At 37.2% G+C, this 13,026-nt stretch overlaps 1 protein-coding gene across 6 annotated transcripts in view; it reads right to left on the minus strand.

Moving 5' to 3' along the window:
• Positions 1-13,026, minus strand: part of LOC129242851 (tyrosine-protein phosphatase non-receptor type 4) — a 34,700-nt gene that overhangs the window by 13,621 nt on the left and 8,053 nt on the right. For all 6 annotated transcript variants that reach the window (XM_054879733.1, XM_054879729.1, XM_054879730.1 and 3 more), the window contains one exon: positions 8,742-9,192. In XM_054879733.1, coding sequence (XP_054735708.1) covers positions 8,742-8,885 — 144 coding nt within the window. In that variant the 5' untranslated portion in view covers positions 8,886-9,192. The remainder of the gene's footprint in view (positions 1-8,741; positions 9,193-13,026) is intronic.

The raw sequence follows: 13,026 nt of genomic DNA on the forward strand, positions 1-13,026 counted from the left end.
TAGGTAAGCACTCTTCTAGGCCAGGAGTTTTTTCTCATGAATACTGCAGAAGGTCTAGAAACGCGGAAGAAGAAGAAACGGTAGAACACTTCCTCTGTAATTGTCCAGCCTTAGCTAGAAGGTTGTTAGGAAAATACACTTTTGACTCTCTTACGGAACTATCCGGCGTGGTGATGAAACCTATCCTACGCTTCATAAGACCGTCTAAATGGTTCCATGATGAATAAATACTGAGCTTCGCGTGTTACACAGTAGTACCACAACGAACCTACATCGTCCAAGTGAGTTGGATATTCTAAACTAACCTACACCTTGCAAGCAACTCTTTCCGTAACTTGCTTTTAATCAGCATTTGTTTGTTGTATCAATAGCCGAACAATATTTTTTGCTTCTTGAGAGCTGAGAATGTAACAAAATAATTTTTCTTAGCATGAAGTTGTATTCGATTTTACGAAGTTTTTGCTTCACTTTTCTGCGCAGAAGAGCTTAAGCTGACTGATAAAAAATATTTATCATATTTCCGGTTCACTCGTATTTGCTAATATCTATACTTTTTGCAATATATAAAATTATTGATAAGCTTTATTTACACATGTCTTTCGTGAAGAATTTTGAGCATGGCTGACTATCATTTTCGACCAAGTGATTCAGAAAAAGTACACATTGATGGTCGGTGTTCTAAAATACATTTAGTATGAATGTGTAGACGCACGCAGAAATATGTATTTTAATACATACTTATATGTATGCGCTACACTCCATTTGCGCTATGAATGCACAGCGGAGTTGCTACGAGCTAATCGCTTCATAACTCGAGTGCGACGCAAGTTGAATTTGCATTGATAATGTGTTGTGGATTGAAGTGCGTCACTTCCCAATAGACCGAATGACTTGAGAATATTGTTATCAAAGAAAAATCGTTGAAAATCTATAGCAAAATACTACTGCAGCAATCAGTAGAAAAATCAAAATGGAACCCTTGCGATAATATTTATTACTCGCGCAAGATTTCTATAACCTTGCACAACAATTTTAAGATAACACAAGGTGGCACAAATTAATCACGCTTTTGGAAAATTTATTATTTTTGCAAATAGCGTTGTAAAGGGGTTTCCACTAACAGGTGTTATGAATGAATAGATTGCTCTATCGAGAGATGATAAACGATTTTTTATGACCGGAATTGGATGGTATTGATCTGGACAACGTTTATTTTCAACCAGACGGCGCTACGTGCCACACAAGCAACGATTTTTAAGGGAAAAGTTTCCGGATCGTGTTATCTCTCGAAGAGGTGATCACAATTGGCCCCCGAGATCTTGTGATTTAACACCTTGTGACTTTTTTCTTTGGGGCCACGTGAAAGAGAAAGTCTACGCCAATAGCCCAGGGTCGATTCAAAACCTCAAAAATGGAATTCGTGAGGCTATCGAGGACATAGGGCAGCCACTTTGCAATTCGGTTATGGAAAATTTCATGAAAAGGATATTGTCCTGTAAGCGTGGTCGTGGTGGTCATTTGCCTGATGTTATTTTCCACTATTAACGGCACACCTTCCTCTTTATAATGAAATGAACATCCGATCATTTATAATAAAATAACAGCATTTTTTCTTTGAATATAAAAATAACACCTCTGTTTGGAAAACCCTACACTTCAATCATATTTAGCACTTGTGAAGTAGAGAGCTGCAGTATAAAAACAGACACGCAATGGAGCGCCTCAAGGGCAGAATAAAGATTTCCATTTGTTTTTTTGAGTAAAAAAGCTATTTAACTCTTTCCGTCTCGGTGGTTAGCAACGCTTTTTTTATTTTTTTTTACGACGGTTGGCGACATTTATGTTTTTAATTTTGCACGAATATTGATTATTGCTTCCTTTTAAGTGAAGAGGGCGCTAATAGCTAGAAATACACCCACCACGTGTTGAGAAAATTTAAAGTAAAAATCCGTGGCCGCGTGTATTTGTGAAAGCTAGAAGTAAAAATTCATAATAAATTCAATAACGCAATTTATGGTTTGATTTTTGTGCAAATTTAGTTCTTGTGGTGTGTTTGATACACAGTGGTTGCTTTCTCGCTTAAATTTCTATTATTTTACGAATATTTTTTATAATCAGTGGTGGTTAGCAACAATAACCACCGTGACGCAAGTATTCCTAGAATTTGCTTTTTTATAGGGTCACTATGAGTGGGACTTTCTTTGGTATTTACAATACTTTAGGCAATTATTTCAATAATGCAACGATCATTGACGCAAAGGGAAATTGAAGAATGTTTGTATGAAGATTTACCTTCAGGACCTGAAAGTGAAGCCAGTTCCGATGAGGATGAAAATCTAGATACGCCTGAGTGGCCAGTGTCAAAATCGATATTGGATATGTGTGGGGCAGATGTACAGAATATCCATGAAGAGCTATTCGACGACGAGGATGATATACCATTATCAAACTATGTAAGTCAGAATAATATTGTTAGCTCTACGACCTTGCAGCCTCCCAAATGGAAAAGGACCTTCTCTATGGATATACCTGGCGAGTTTGTTGAGAGTATGGGCTTAGCTGATCATATAATCAGCTTGGAAGATTTAACACCACTCCGATTGTTTCACATGTTTTGGACAGAGGACTTGGTTGAGGTCATAAGCTTTCAAACTAACCTATATGCAACACAAGAAGGTAAACCTTTTTCTCCTACCAGTCCTTCTGAAATACAAACTTTCTTGGCCATAAATATGGTGATGGGTATAAAAAAGCTACCGAGTTACAAAGATTACTGGTCTTCTGATCCTGATTTACGTGACTCCTACATTTCCTCTTGTATGCCCCTAAATCGCTGGCTTCTTGACTGCTTGCATATGAATGACAATAATCTCATGCCTGCTAGAACGCATTCAGACTATGATGAGTTATATAAAGTCCGTCCTATGCTTGAAATTCTTCGCCGCAACTTCAGAAATAATTATAAGCTATCCGAATGTGTCGCGATCGATGAAAGCATGATAAAATTCAAAGATGTGGAACAAGTTACTCGCAGGGAACGTGATGGAAGTGCAGTTAGGATCGATTGTCCTCTGGCTGTAAAGAAATACAACAGCAATATGAACTTCGTTGATATATTCGATCAATTAAAAGCGTGTTACTCCATCGACGGAAAATCCCAAAAGTGGTGGCACCGAATTTTTTTTTCATTTCTTGGATTGCTGCGTTATCAATAGCTATATAGCTAATAAAGAGCTGCAGATTAACAGACCTCATTTGGATGAGATGACATTGAAGGACTTTCGCCGCTCAATTTATCAGGGGCTGTTAGCACCTTGCTACGTAAACAAGCGAGCTCGAGGAAGTTCCGCGATCAGCAATGGTTCAAGCCCAAGATCTCCTGTACCAGTTGCTATAAAATGGTATAAGCCTAGCGTGCCTGCTGAAATCCGCCATGAGAGTAATCGACACCAACCGCTTAGAGGCACACCAAGAAGATGCGCCTTTTGCAGTACCAAAAGCGTCCCTGTCCGCACAGTATGGCAATGCAGAACATGCCACGTCCCACTTTGCCTCCGAAAAGGAAAGACATGTTTTTCAGATTTTCACAAGAAATAATTATTTGTAAATTTATTTCCAAATTTTGTATTGTCTTTTTTCTAAAAATAAATAAAAAAGTGAAGTAATTGAGTGCATTAGTTTTAATAAATTTTTGTACCCTTCAGTCATGGTGGTTACTGGTGGTGACCACCTTGTTTCTCAAAAACCTAACGGTAAATATTTTTTTTTTGCATTCGTGTATTACTTGTATTCCATATTCACCAATTAACAACAAAAAATAAATTTTTTATGTCGCAGTAAAGAGCGTGACGGAAAGAGTTAAAAACAATATTGGATGATTAATTTTGTGCCACCTTGTATTATTTGTTAAACATTTATATAAGCTTTTAGCAACTATTGGACACTGAAAAAGAAGACTGCAATAAAGACCCGTAACAGTTGTTAGAAGGAAACTATACAATTTATTTCTGTTTCATCGTGTGCTATTTCGAAAACACTATGGCCTCAATACGATGTAAACAGAACGCTTAAAGTTATGGGAATCCCCGCCATTCAATTTCCAAACTCATTGCGATATTCACTGGTCACTGAAGAAGATGTGGGGATCCTGCAAAGAAAGGGACTGTTGAACACTTTCTCTGCAAATGCCCGGCTCTGGCTGCTAGGCGCTTGAGATTCCTTAGCGTGCCCTTTGGTAATGGCTTAAAGAAATTCTACAGCCTAGATCCCTTTTCTCTCCTCTACTACAACAGATGATTTTCTCTTCCATACTTTTTTTTTTGCAGATAGTGGTCCACATTATGGTATCAAAACGTCACGTAAGTGCTACTTGTAGTGTACCTGGGGTACTCTTGCCATCTAACCTACCTACCTAGAGTGCCAATATATTTTACAGAGATAAATGGAGCGTGATCATATGGTGGGACGTACATACGTGCGTCGACCAGCATTATCGGAGATGATTTAATAATAGTTTGGAAGGAGCCACTTTTCGAAAGAACGGTGTTACCCAAGTATATTGAGATACTCCAAAACGTAAAGCTTCCAGTAAAAAGGCAATTTCAACACGCCAATGATCTAACGCATACCTTCCGAAATCACAGACCGCAATCAGTAGATACAAAAAATGTTACTATCTCATGCAGAACTTATTTTGTTTCATTTCAATCCCCACTTTATTAGAAAACCATATCCATACCCATGTATGTATACATATATGTACATAGATATGTTGGTACTTATGTATTGGAATGCAACATATTTTTAGTGTTCATTAGTTACTTGCACTTTGTTTTAAGTGCATTTGTTGGCCAACATTGATCGGTTTCATTCAGTGCACTTATACTTTAGTATGTATTTTGTAAATTATAAAGCAATTAAAACAGAAAGAAATATGAAAAAAATAGACAAATAATTAGCGAAAGAAAGCAAAGAGCTTGAAATGGAAAGTCGTCGATGGTACTGCGTGAGATGAGCAATGGATATACGAGTGTACTTACATATACATATAGTACAGCAATGGCCAGAGAAATAACGCACTTATAGGGTCCTCTATACGAATTGGTCTCTTAGAAAATTAACTGATATTTGTACATAAAGGATGATCAGATTGGAGATACTTTTTCCAATAGGGTTTTTCGACAGATCACGCGTGACTACTGTCAAACTAAATATATCATTATTTTAATTATTCAGTGACATTTCATCATGGACTTAGGCCTGAACTGCGTTTACAAATCGTGCAATTGTATTACAAAAATCGACGCTCTGTGAAAGGATTCATTACGCGCTGAGGCCCATTTTTGGCTTAATGCGAGGCTGGCGCCAATATAACAGAGAATGGCGCACGCTGTCGCGTCTTGATAAACGACTTTTTGATGCCGGAAATCGAAGCCCGTGATCTCCACAACATTTGGCTCCCACCAGAGGGCGCTACTTCCAATACAGCCAGGTAAAAAATAGATTTAGTGCGTTGTCGTTTCGGTGAACAGTTTATCTCGCGTCTCGGAATAGTGAATTGGACACTAAGATCAAGTGATATCACACCTTTGGACTTTTTTTCGTGGGGGTATGTAAAGTATAAATGCTTTGTGGATAGATAAACCAGTTTCCATTGCGATATTGGACGCTGCATTACTAATTACTACAGTTATTCACGAGCTACCGCCCGAAGTACTCCAGCGAGTCATTCAAAATTGATGTTTACGGATGGCCGAATTACGGCACCTTTGCGGCCAACATTTGAAAGAGATTATCTTTAAGAACTTAAAGTCATGAATGGTCCTGCACAAAAGTAATAAAGATTGCCCAATCAATTTGAGTACTCGTTGCTTTATACCAATTTAAAATTACCTCTAAATGGATCACCCTTTACAATAGTAGATAAGTTCGAGTCAATATAATCTTTATTGAGTGCATGTTTTATGCCCCAGCGTACTAGTTGAGTAACTTTTAACAAAAATGTTGTTGAGATCGGATAAAAACCGCGTCCATTTTTTAAACGTTAAGACTAAATTTCCGCCCCTCTGCCTGCTACAAGGGAATAGGAGCAGTCAGAATTTTCAAAAAATTGGATTTTCTTTTTTTGCATTTTCTTAAAGTATTATATAACATCTTAAAAATATTGTGTGAAAATGTGAAGGGAACCCGACAAATATTTTTCGAGTTATTCAACAATTAACACTAAACCTACCATGATGGGTCAAATGACCCATTTTAAACTTTTATTAAAAAATACATCGAATGTATTTTTCAAGCTTTACTCCCCTCTTGCTAATTGTTTTACCGAGAAATATATGTGATCTTAGTTATATATCGTCCCCTTAGTATAACAATAGCCTATGTGCTCATAGGCTATTATTTTTTTATTGAATTTTTGGATTCTCCATCGTCGATTTTATATGTGGTCAAAATTTTGTCAAATTCTAGTTTCACAAAGTGGGTCAAAACGTCAGTCAAAAAATAATAAATATTTACAGACATAACGAGATTTGAGTGAGAGCTACTTTCGACAAAAAGTTTGAAATTCATTTTCTCAAAACATCAAAAAATTTATAGGCTATTTTAATACTAAGGGGACGATATAATATATAACATTTAAAAGACGGGTCATTTGGCCCACTTTGGTAGGAATAAGAATACATAAAGTATCGGTAGGTTTAGTGTTAACAAAGGGCGCTAAAGGGGTATAAATCGATAGCAAAACTTTAAATGCGCTTTTCTCAAAACTACCTTCTGCTCAAATATGAACGAGACGGTATCAATAAAACGGTCCGCGGATGACATGTGGCAAAAATAATTTTTTTGTTTTTTGGTAGGACTGTTATAAGCTTATATGGCAAATTTCAGCGTGATATGTCACATAGTTTGTTTTCTGTGCTACTGTAAACAAGTCAAGCTCGAGTGTCTTCTTCGAATTTAACGATGGAAATTCAAAGAATTTGTGTGAAATTTTGTTATTTTGTTATTCCAACAAAATTTCGGCTTCAGATGCCTTAAAAATGTTGCAGACAACCTATGGGGACTCTGCTCTATCGCGTGCACGTGTTTTCCAGTGGTACAAATCGTTCAAAGAGGGCCGTACATCGGTTGAAAATTTGCCTCATGAACGTCGTCCAGCAACATCAGTAAACCACGAAAACATCGGAAAAGTAAAGGAAATTGTGCTTGAAAATCGCACAAATCGCAAAATCGGTTAACGCTGAATATTATTTAGACGTTTTAAAGCGTTTGCGCGAGAACATTCGTCTTAAAAGGAAGGAATTGTGGGACAACAAGTCATGGTTCTTGCGTCACGATAATGCACCAGCTCACACATCACGTTTTGTTCGCGATTATTTGAACAAAAATAATGTTAATATCGTTCCGCAAGCACCGTATTCGCCTGATATGGCTCCATGTGACTTTTTCCTGTTTCCCAAGCTCAAGTTGCCGCTCCGTGGAAAACATTTTGAGACAATTGAAGTCATAAAAGGGAATTCGAAGAACACACTCGAGCTTGACTTGTTTACAGTAGCACAGAAAACAAACTATGTGACATATCACGCTGAAATTTGCCATGTAAGCTTATAACAGTCCTACCAAAAAACAAAAAATTTATTTTTGCCATATGTCATCCGCGGACAGTTTTTTTACAGTCTCGTTCATATTTGAGCAGAAGTTATGTTTTTTGAACTGGTGATCACTAAAACTTAAAATTTAGACTGCTTTTGAAAAACATAAAAAGCTCGTGTCTGATCGAAGGACTTTTTTTCAAAAATTTCGATTTTTTTTTAACAATTAATTGTCGATTTTTTCGCGAAAATTGTTAATTTTGAAAAAAAAGCTTCGATTAGGCACAAGATTGTCTATTAATAAAACTAATTTCTCTTGACCGATTGATTTTAGATGAATCTCCAAGGACTTGTGATGATCACCGCAAGGACTTCCGGAGAAACGGGCTTCACACAAACAGCGATAACTTTTACATTTATTGATTTTTTTTTTTTTGAAATTTTGCTAAAGTCAAGTCGAAACATGATGTATTAATACTACGCTTTTATTTTTGTAAAATAAAGCAGTTGACTAGTAAAAAAATTATTGAAAATCATCATTTTTTCGGGCCTCTGACTAACCCTAACCCCATAATTCACTTTGCCTATGCGCTTATTTGATGCCAAAAATTAACAGCCAGCTCAAATTAAGTTTTAATGAAACATGCGTGGGTATAAAAAGTTTGGTACGGACCGAATTTAGAATTTCCTTACTCGCTTTTCTTTGCATTTTTTCTGTGGGCCGCGCGAATGCTCGGACGAGTGCGCTCACCAGTCAACGAAACAATAAACAGACAAAACGTAAAGCATTTAAACATATAAAAACATTAAAACATAAATGAGCAACGCTGTCTGTCTGCTACAACGTGATGGATATCTACATGCGTAAGTACTTTCTATTTAATCATTGACAGCAGATAAGTGGTAGGCTGGAGCGAAAATACAATTGCACTGTTGAAATATGGATTTTTTTATGTTAGTGGACTCTTTAAATGAAATGGATGTTATGGTTGGTTGGTTAGCTGATTGTCGACCAACTGTGCCGGCTACCGATGGTTCAAATACAGTTTGAAGCATTAGGTATGAATTCTCAACTAACTGTTATTGGATATAAAGCATAACATAATTTTGTATATATAATTTTTTTTTTACTTATATTTACACGCTTACCTCTATCCGAAAGGTGTGGGTTGTGTCATCTAAGAGCAGGACAGTGACACATTGTTGACGTTGTTGTTTCTTATCGCGCGCCAGTTCTTCACTTCGTAAACGACAATTTGCACTCAAATTACTCAAACGAAAACGTTCAAGCATTGCAATTGTCCATGGCAATGTAAAGTTAATTTTCTTTTGCTTTTCTCTAAAAAATTAAATCTATGACTACGTCTTAAGTATTTCCTACAATTATGTATGTATGTATGCAAGTGTTGTCTGCAAAACAAGTGGTCAGTCGCTATTTACTAGGCTGGCTTATAATTTCATTGACAGGAGGTATATTCGATTTGTTTGTATCTCTCTTTTGCGATTTTTAATGTACCTCCTTTGCGTTGATCAACGTTAATTATGATGGACGTTGTTGTTGATCGCTGAATGGATGGATTCATGTGATGGATTGTGTTTTCTGTAATGAAAGATTTTCATAATTAAAAGGTTTTGCTTAACATTTTCAATTAAAAAGTTTAAACTTTTTCATAACATTTATTTATACTTTCTAGGCATTTTTTATATTTTATATTCAATAAATTTTTCCCCGTGCATTTTACATCACGTTTGCTTTACAAAAGCCCTTGAGTTTTGCTCTTGTCTAGTGTCTGCGCCAGAACGTATCTTCGAACTTTTACCAAAACAACTTAAGTGGACTTGGCACTTTTTGCGTGTATATCTACTAAATTGTCGCGTTCGAACGCAGTCATCCACAGTTAGGGTTTAAAAAGCTATTTTAATAAAAATTGAATAAAAATATAATAGATACACATTTTTTCTCTTTTATAAAGAAGAAATGTAATCATCTAGAAGCCAAAACTTGTAAAATACAAATAAGTGGTTTTGCCAAAGGTGCGTGGATCTACATATGTAGTTATATTACGGGTAAGTGAATATTAATTAATATTCCATGTCGTCATTGTGTTCCCCTATATTTGTTGATACGCTTGTACTAGTATATATGTACATATGTATGTATCTATGTATGCATGTAGCCGCTAGCTGGCAATCGTCTCGGTCAGTATGCGTCGAAAATAAAAAAAACATTTCATCACTTCCGGCTGGCAGTGATGAACAAAGTTAAACTTTGCCAATATGAATTATGCGGGCATCCACGTTCTGTATACACTTATGGTCATTAAAATAAGTACCCCCACGAAAATGCAAGTTTTTTTTAATTATTAATAACAGATAATCAATTATATGTGACTTTTATTTCATAGATTAATACAAAAAATATAAATATTAATTCAGAGATCTTTTAAGACTTAAACTAGTAACAATAGGAAAAAAAAGAAAATATTCTTGTGGACAGTAAAATAGGTACGAAATAGACATAGACCAGATACAAAAAAACTTAGTGATTATTTTATTTTTATTACTTTTTGTATTCGATTTAGCATAGAATTTATAATCCTACGCCAAGTTTCTGTGTGAGTAGAATATCATAGTTCTTAGACTTTTTGCCATAAATCTTTCTTATTACAGGGTGCGGCACTCGAGGTGTAACCAATTAAGAGGACCATCAATTTTGTTTGGACATTTACTTTTATTCAATTCAAAGAAAAAAATGTGTGAAAATAATACACAATTAAGAATTAATTTACTTTTGTTCGTTATGTCCTGCATTTGCCTTGTCTATGGCCTTGAGACGGTCCAGAAACGAATCACAAGCTGCCCGAATGTGACTAGCAGGTATTTGGCCCACTCGTGGACAATGGCTTTTTCAACGCCTCGAAACTGGAGAATCTTTTAGTTCGGACTTTCCGCTCCAAAATGGCCCAAATAGAATAATCCATCAGATTCGCGTTTGGAGAGCCATTATGTGGACGTTATGAAGCTCGGAACGTTGTTTTTTAGCCATAGTTCACTTGAGCTTTGTGAGACGGTGCCGAGTCCTGTTGAGACGTCCATGGTCTGCGACCAAAGTATTTGTCTACCCACGGCTTCAAAGCAAACTCCAGAATACTTTCTCGATAATATTTAGCATTTACCTTGACGTCGGGCTTGATGAAAACGATTGGCCCAAACCATTACCTGTGGCGGGTACTGCCTCCTGGTGGCCAATCGATGACTCAAATTCTAGTATGAACGGTCGGTCAAATAAACCCTATCGTTCAGGAAATTTACGAATTGCTCAATTTGAAAAATTTTCTCCTCAGAAAACACAATGTTCGGAAATTGACCGCTTTCGGCCAAGCGAAGCAACTCCTTCGCTCTATCAAGTCTGACTTGTTGCTGCTTTGGTGTGAGATCATGGGCCTTTTGGATCTTATTAGGCTTGACTTTGAGATCATTTTTCAGTATGCGGCGGATGCTACGGTCAGATACTTTCAGTTCTTTCGCCATTTGATTGGCACTTCGTCGGGGATTTCGCTCAAGTCGCTTCTTCACTTTCTGAACCACTTTCTGAACTCTCTGGTCTCGATACACTGTTCTGCGCGATCTAAAAGCTTTTCGAAAGAGTGTTTCAGGTCATTGACCGGAATGTCCTTCAGGACACAAAACGTTTTCATTTCATGGCCAAATGCAATTATCCGAATAGGGAGAAGTCACAGGGAGCCATATCAGGCGAATACGGTGAGTGAGTGATGGTTAAAATGCGTTTTCTAGTCAAAAAATCAGTCACAAGAGCGGATCGATGAGATGGTGCATTATCATGCAATAAGCGCCAGGTTTCCTCTTCGCGGTATTCAGGGCGAATTCGACGAATGCGATGCAATAAGCGCTTCAAAACGCCAAGTTGGAAAATTACATTCACGGTTTGACCCGTTGGCACGAACTCCTTATGGACAATTCCCTTGGAATCGTAAAACAAATGGGCATTGACTTAATTTTTGATTTTTCCAAACGCGATTTTTTAGGTGGTGGCTCGTCTGGGGCCTTCCATTCGGCACTTTGACTCTTAGTTTCAGGTTCATGTTGGAAACACCACGTTTCATCACCAGTTACAACGTTGTTCCATGAACTTCAACGATGATTTCGGTTCATTTTTGATAAATTTACAAACAATTTCGATGTAGTTTTTAGTGATTACTGATTTTGGGCGGCTCGTATGTTCATTGTCATTTATGTCCTCAGAGATGGTTGCTGAAACGTGTAAACCACTCATGAACTCTGGCACAAGATAGACAATCATGACACTTTAGGCGCAATAACTTCGCTTCCACTGAATCGAATGTCACCAAGCTTGCACTAGAAGTCAGTTAGGGATGTCACTTCCAACGCACTAACACATTAAAAAGATGGCGGCATAAAAACGATTTTATGACGCTAGTCTTGTTTATTTTGGACTTCACCTTGCATAAATGACGCGTACCCCCTGTTTTGGGGGCCGAGCTCCTCCTCCTATTTTTGGTGTGTGTTTTGATATTGTTCCACAAATGGAGGGTCCAATAGTTTTAAACCAATTCCGAACGGCAGATATTTTTTTTATGATGAGCTTTTTCAAGGCAGAAGTACATTCGGAAGTTTGCCACTGCCTGCCGATGGGCGACCGTTTTTAGAAAAACTTTTTTTCCCATTTTGTTGTTTCACCGAGACTCGAACCTACGTTCCTTCTGAATTCCGAATGATGATAGTCATGCACCAACCTATTCGGCTACGGCGGCCGCTTCAATTAAAGCTATTAAATAAAAGAGATGCCGTAAAGACATCACAAGGTTGGCCAAATAAGGCCAACTAATGTTAAACAGGAATAACTGTTTTATTTTCTAATATAATGGGCACAAAAGACCGTGAGGCCGAAGTGCAAACCTCTTAGAATATCTATCTATGCATCCAAAGGCGCATTTATTAAAGGTGATGGCACGAAACCAACAACAATGTTTTGTACGTTTGATTGTCACAGCAAGGTATTGGCGAAGTAGAGAACAAAAAATGAATTCGCCTTGTTTTATTTTGTGCTGACAGCCACATGGACACGCCGAAAGAAAAAAAAAAATCAGCTGATTTACCAACGGGAGCGGGAGCTCAGGGAAATATTCGCACTGACACAACAATGTCGAGGCAGAATGTTGCAAATGTTGTCTATCTGAACTCATCGTTGTTCCAGCCAAATGGCCATTGCCTTAAGTTTCGCATACAAAATGCAAATTGCTATCGCAAGACCTGGCTTTACATAGTCTACGTAAGTTTACGCGTGGATTTTGGCTCGTAAATGATCTGGTAATATTATGAGTAAAAGAATGCTTTTTTTTTGTTTTTTTGTCAGGACAACTAGCAAGTGCAGCACTCAAACATTAATGAAGTC

Source organism: Anastrepha obliqua, chromosome 3, assembly GCF_027943255.1.
Source record: "Anastrepha obliqua isolate idAnaObli1 chromosome 3, idAnaObli1_1.0, whole genome shotgun sequence".
NCBI lineage: Eukaryota > Metazoa > Arthropoda > Insecta > Diptera > Tephritidae > Anastrepha > Anastrepha obliqua.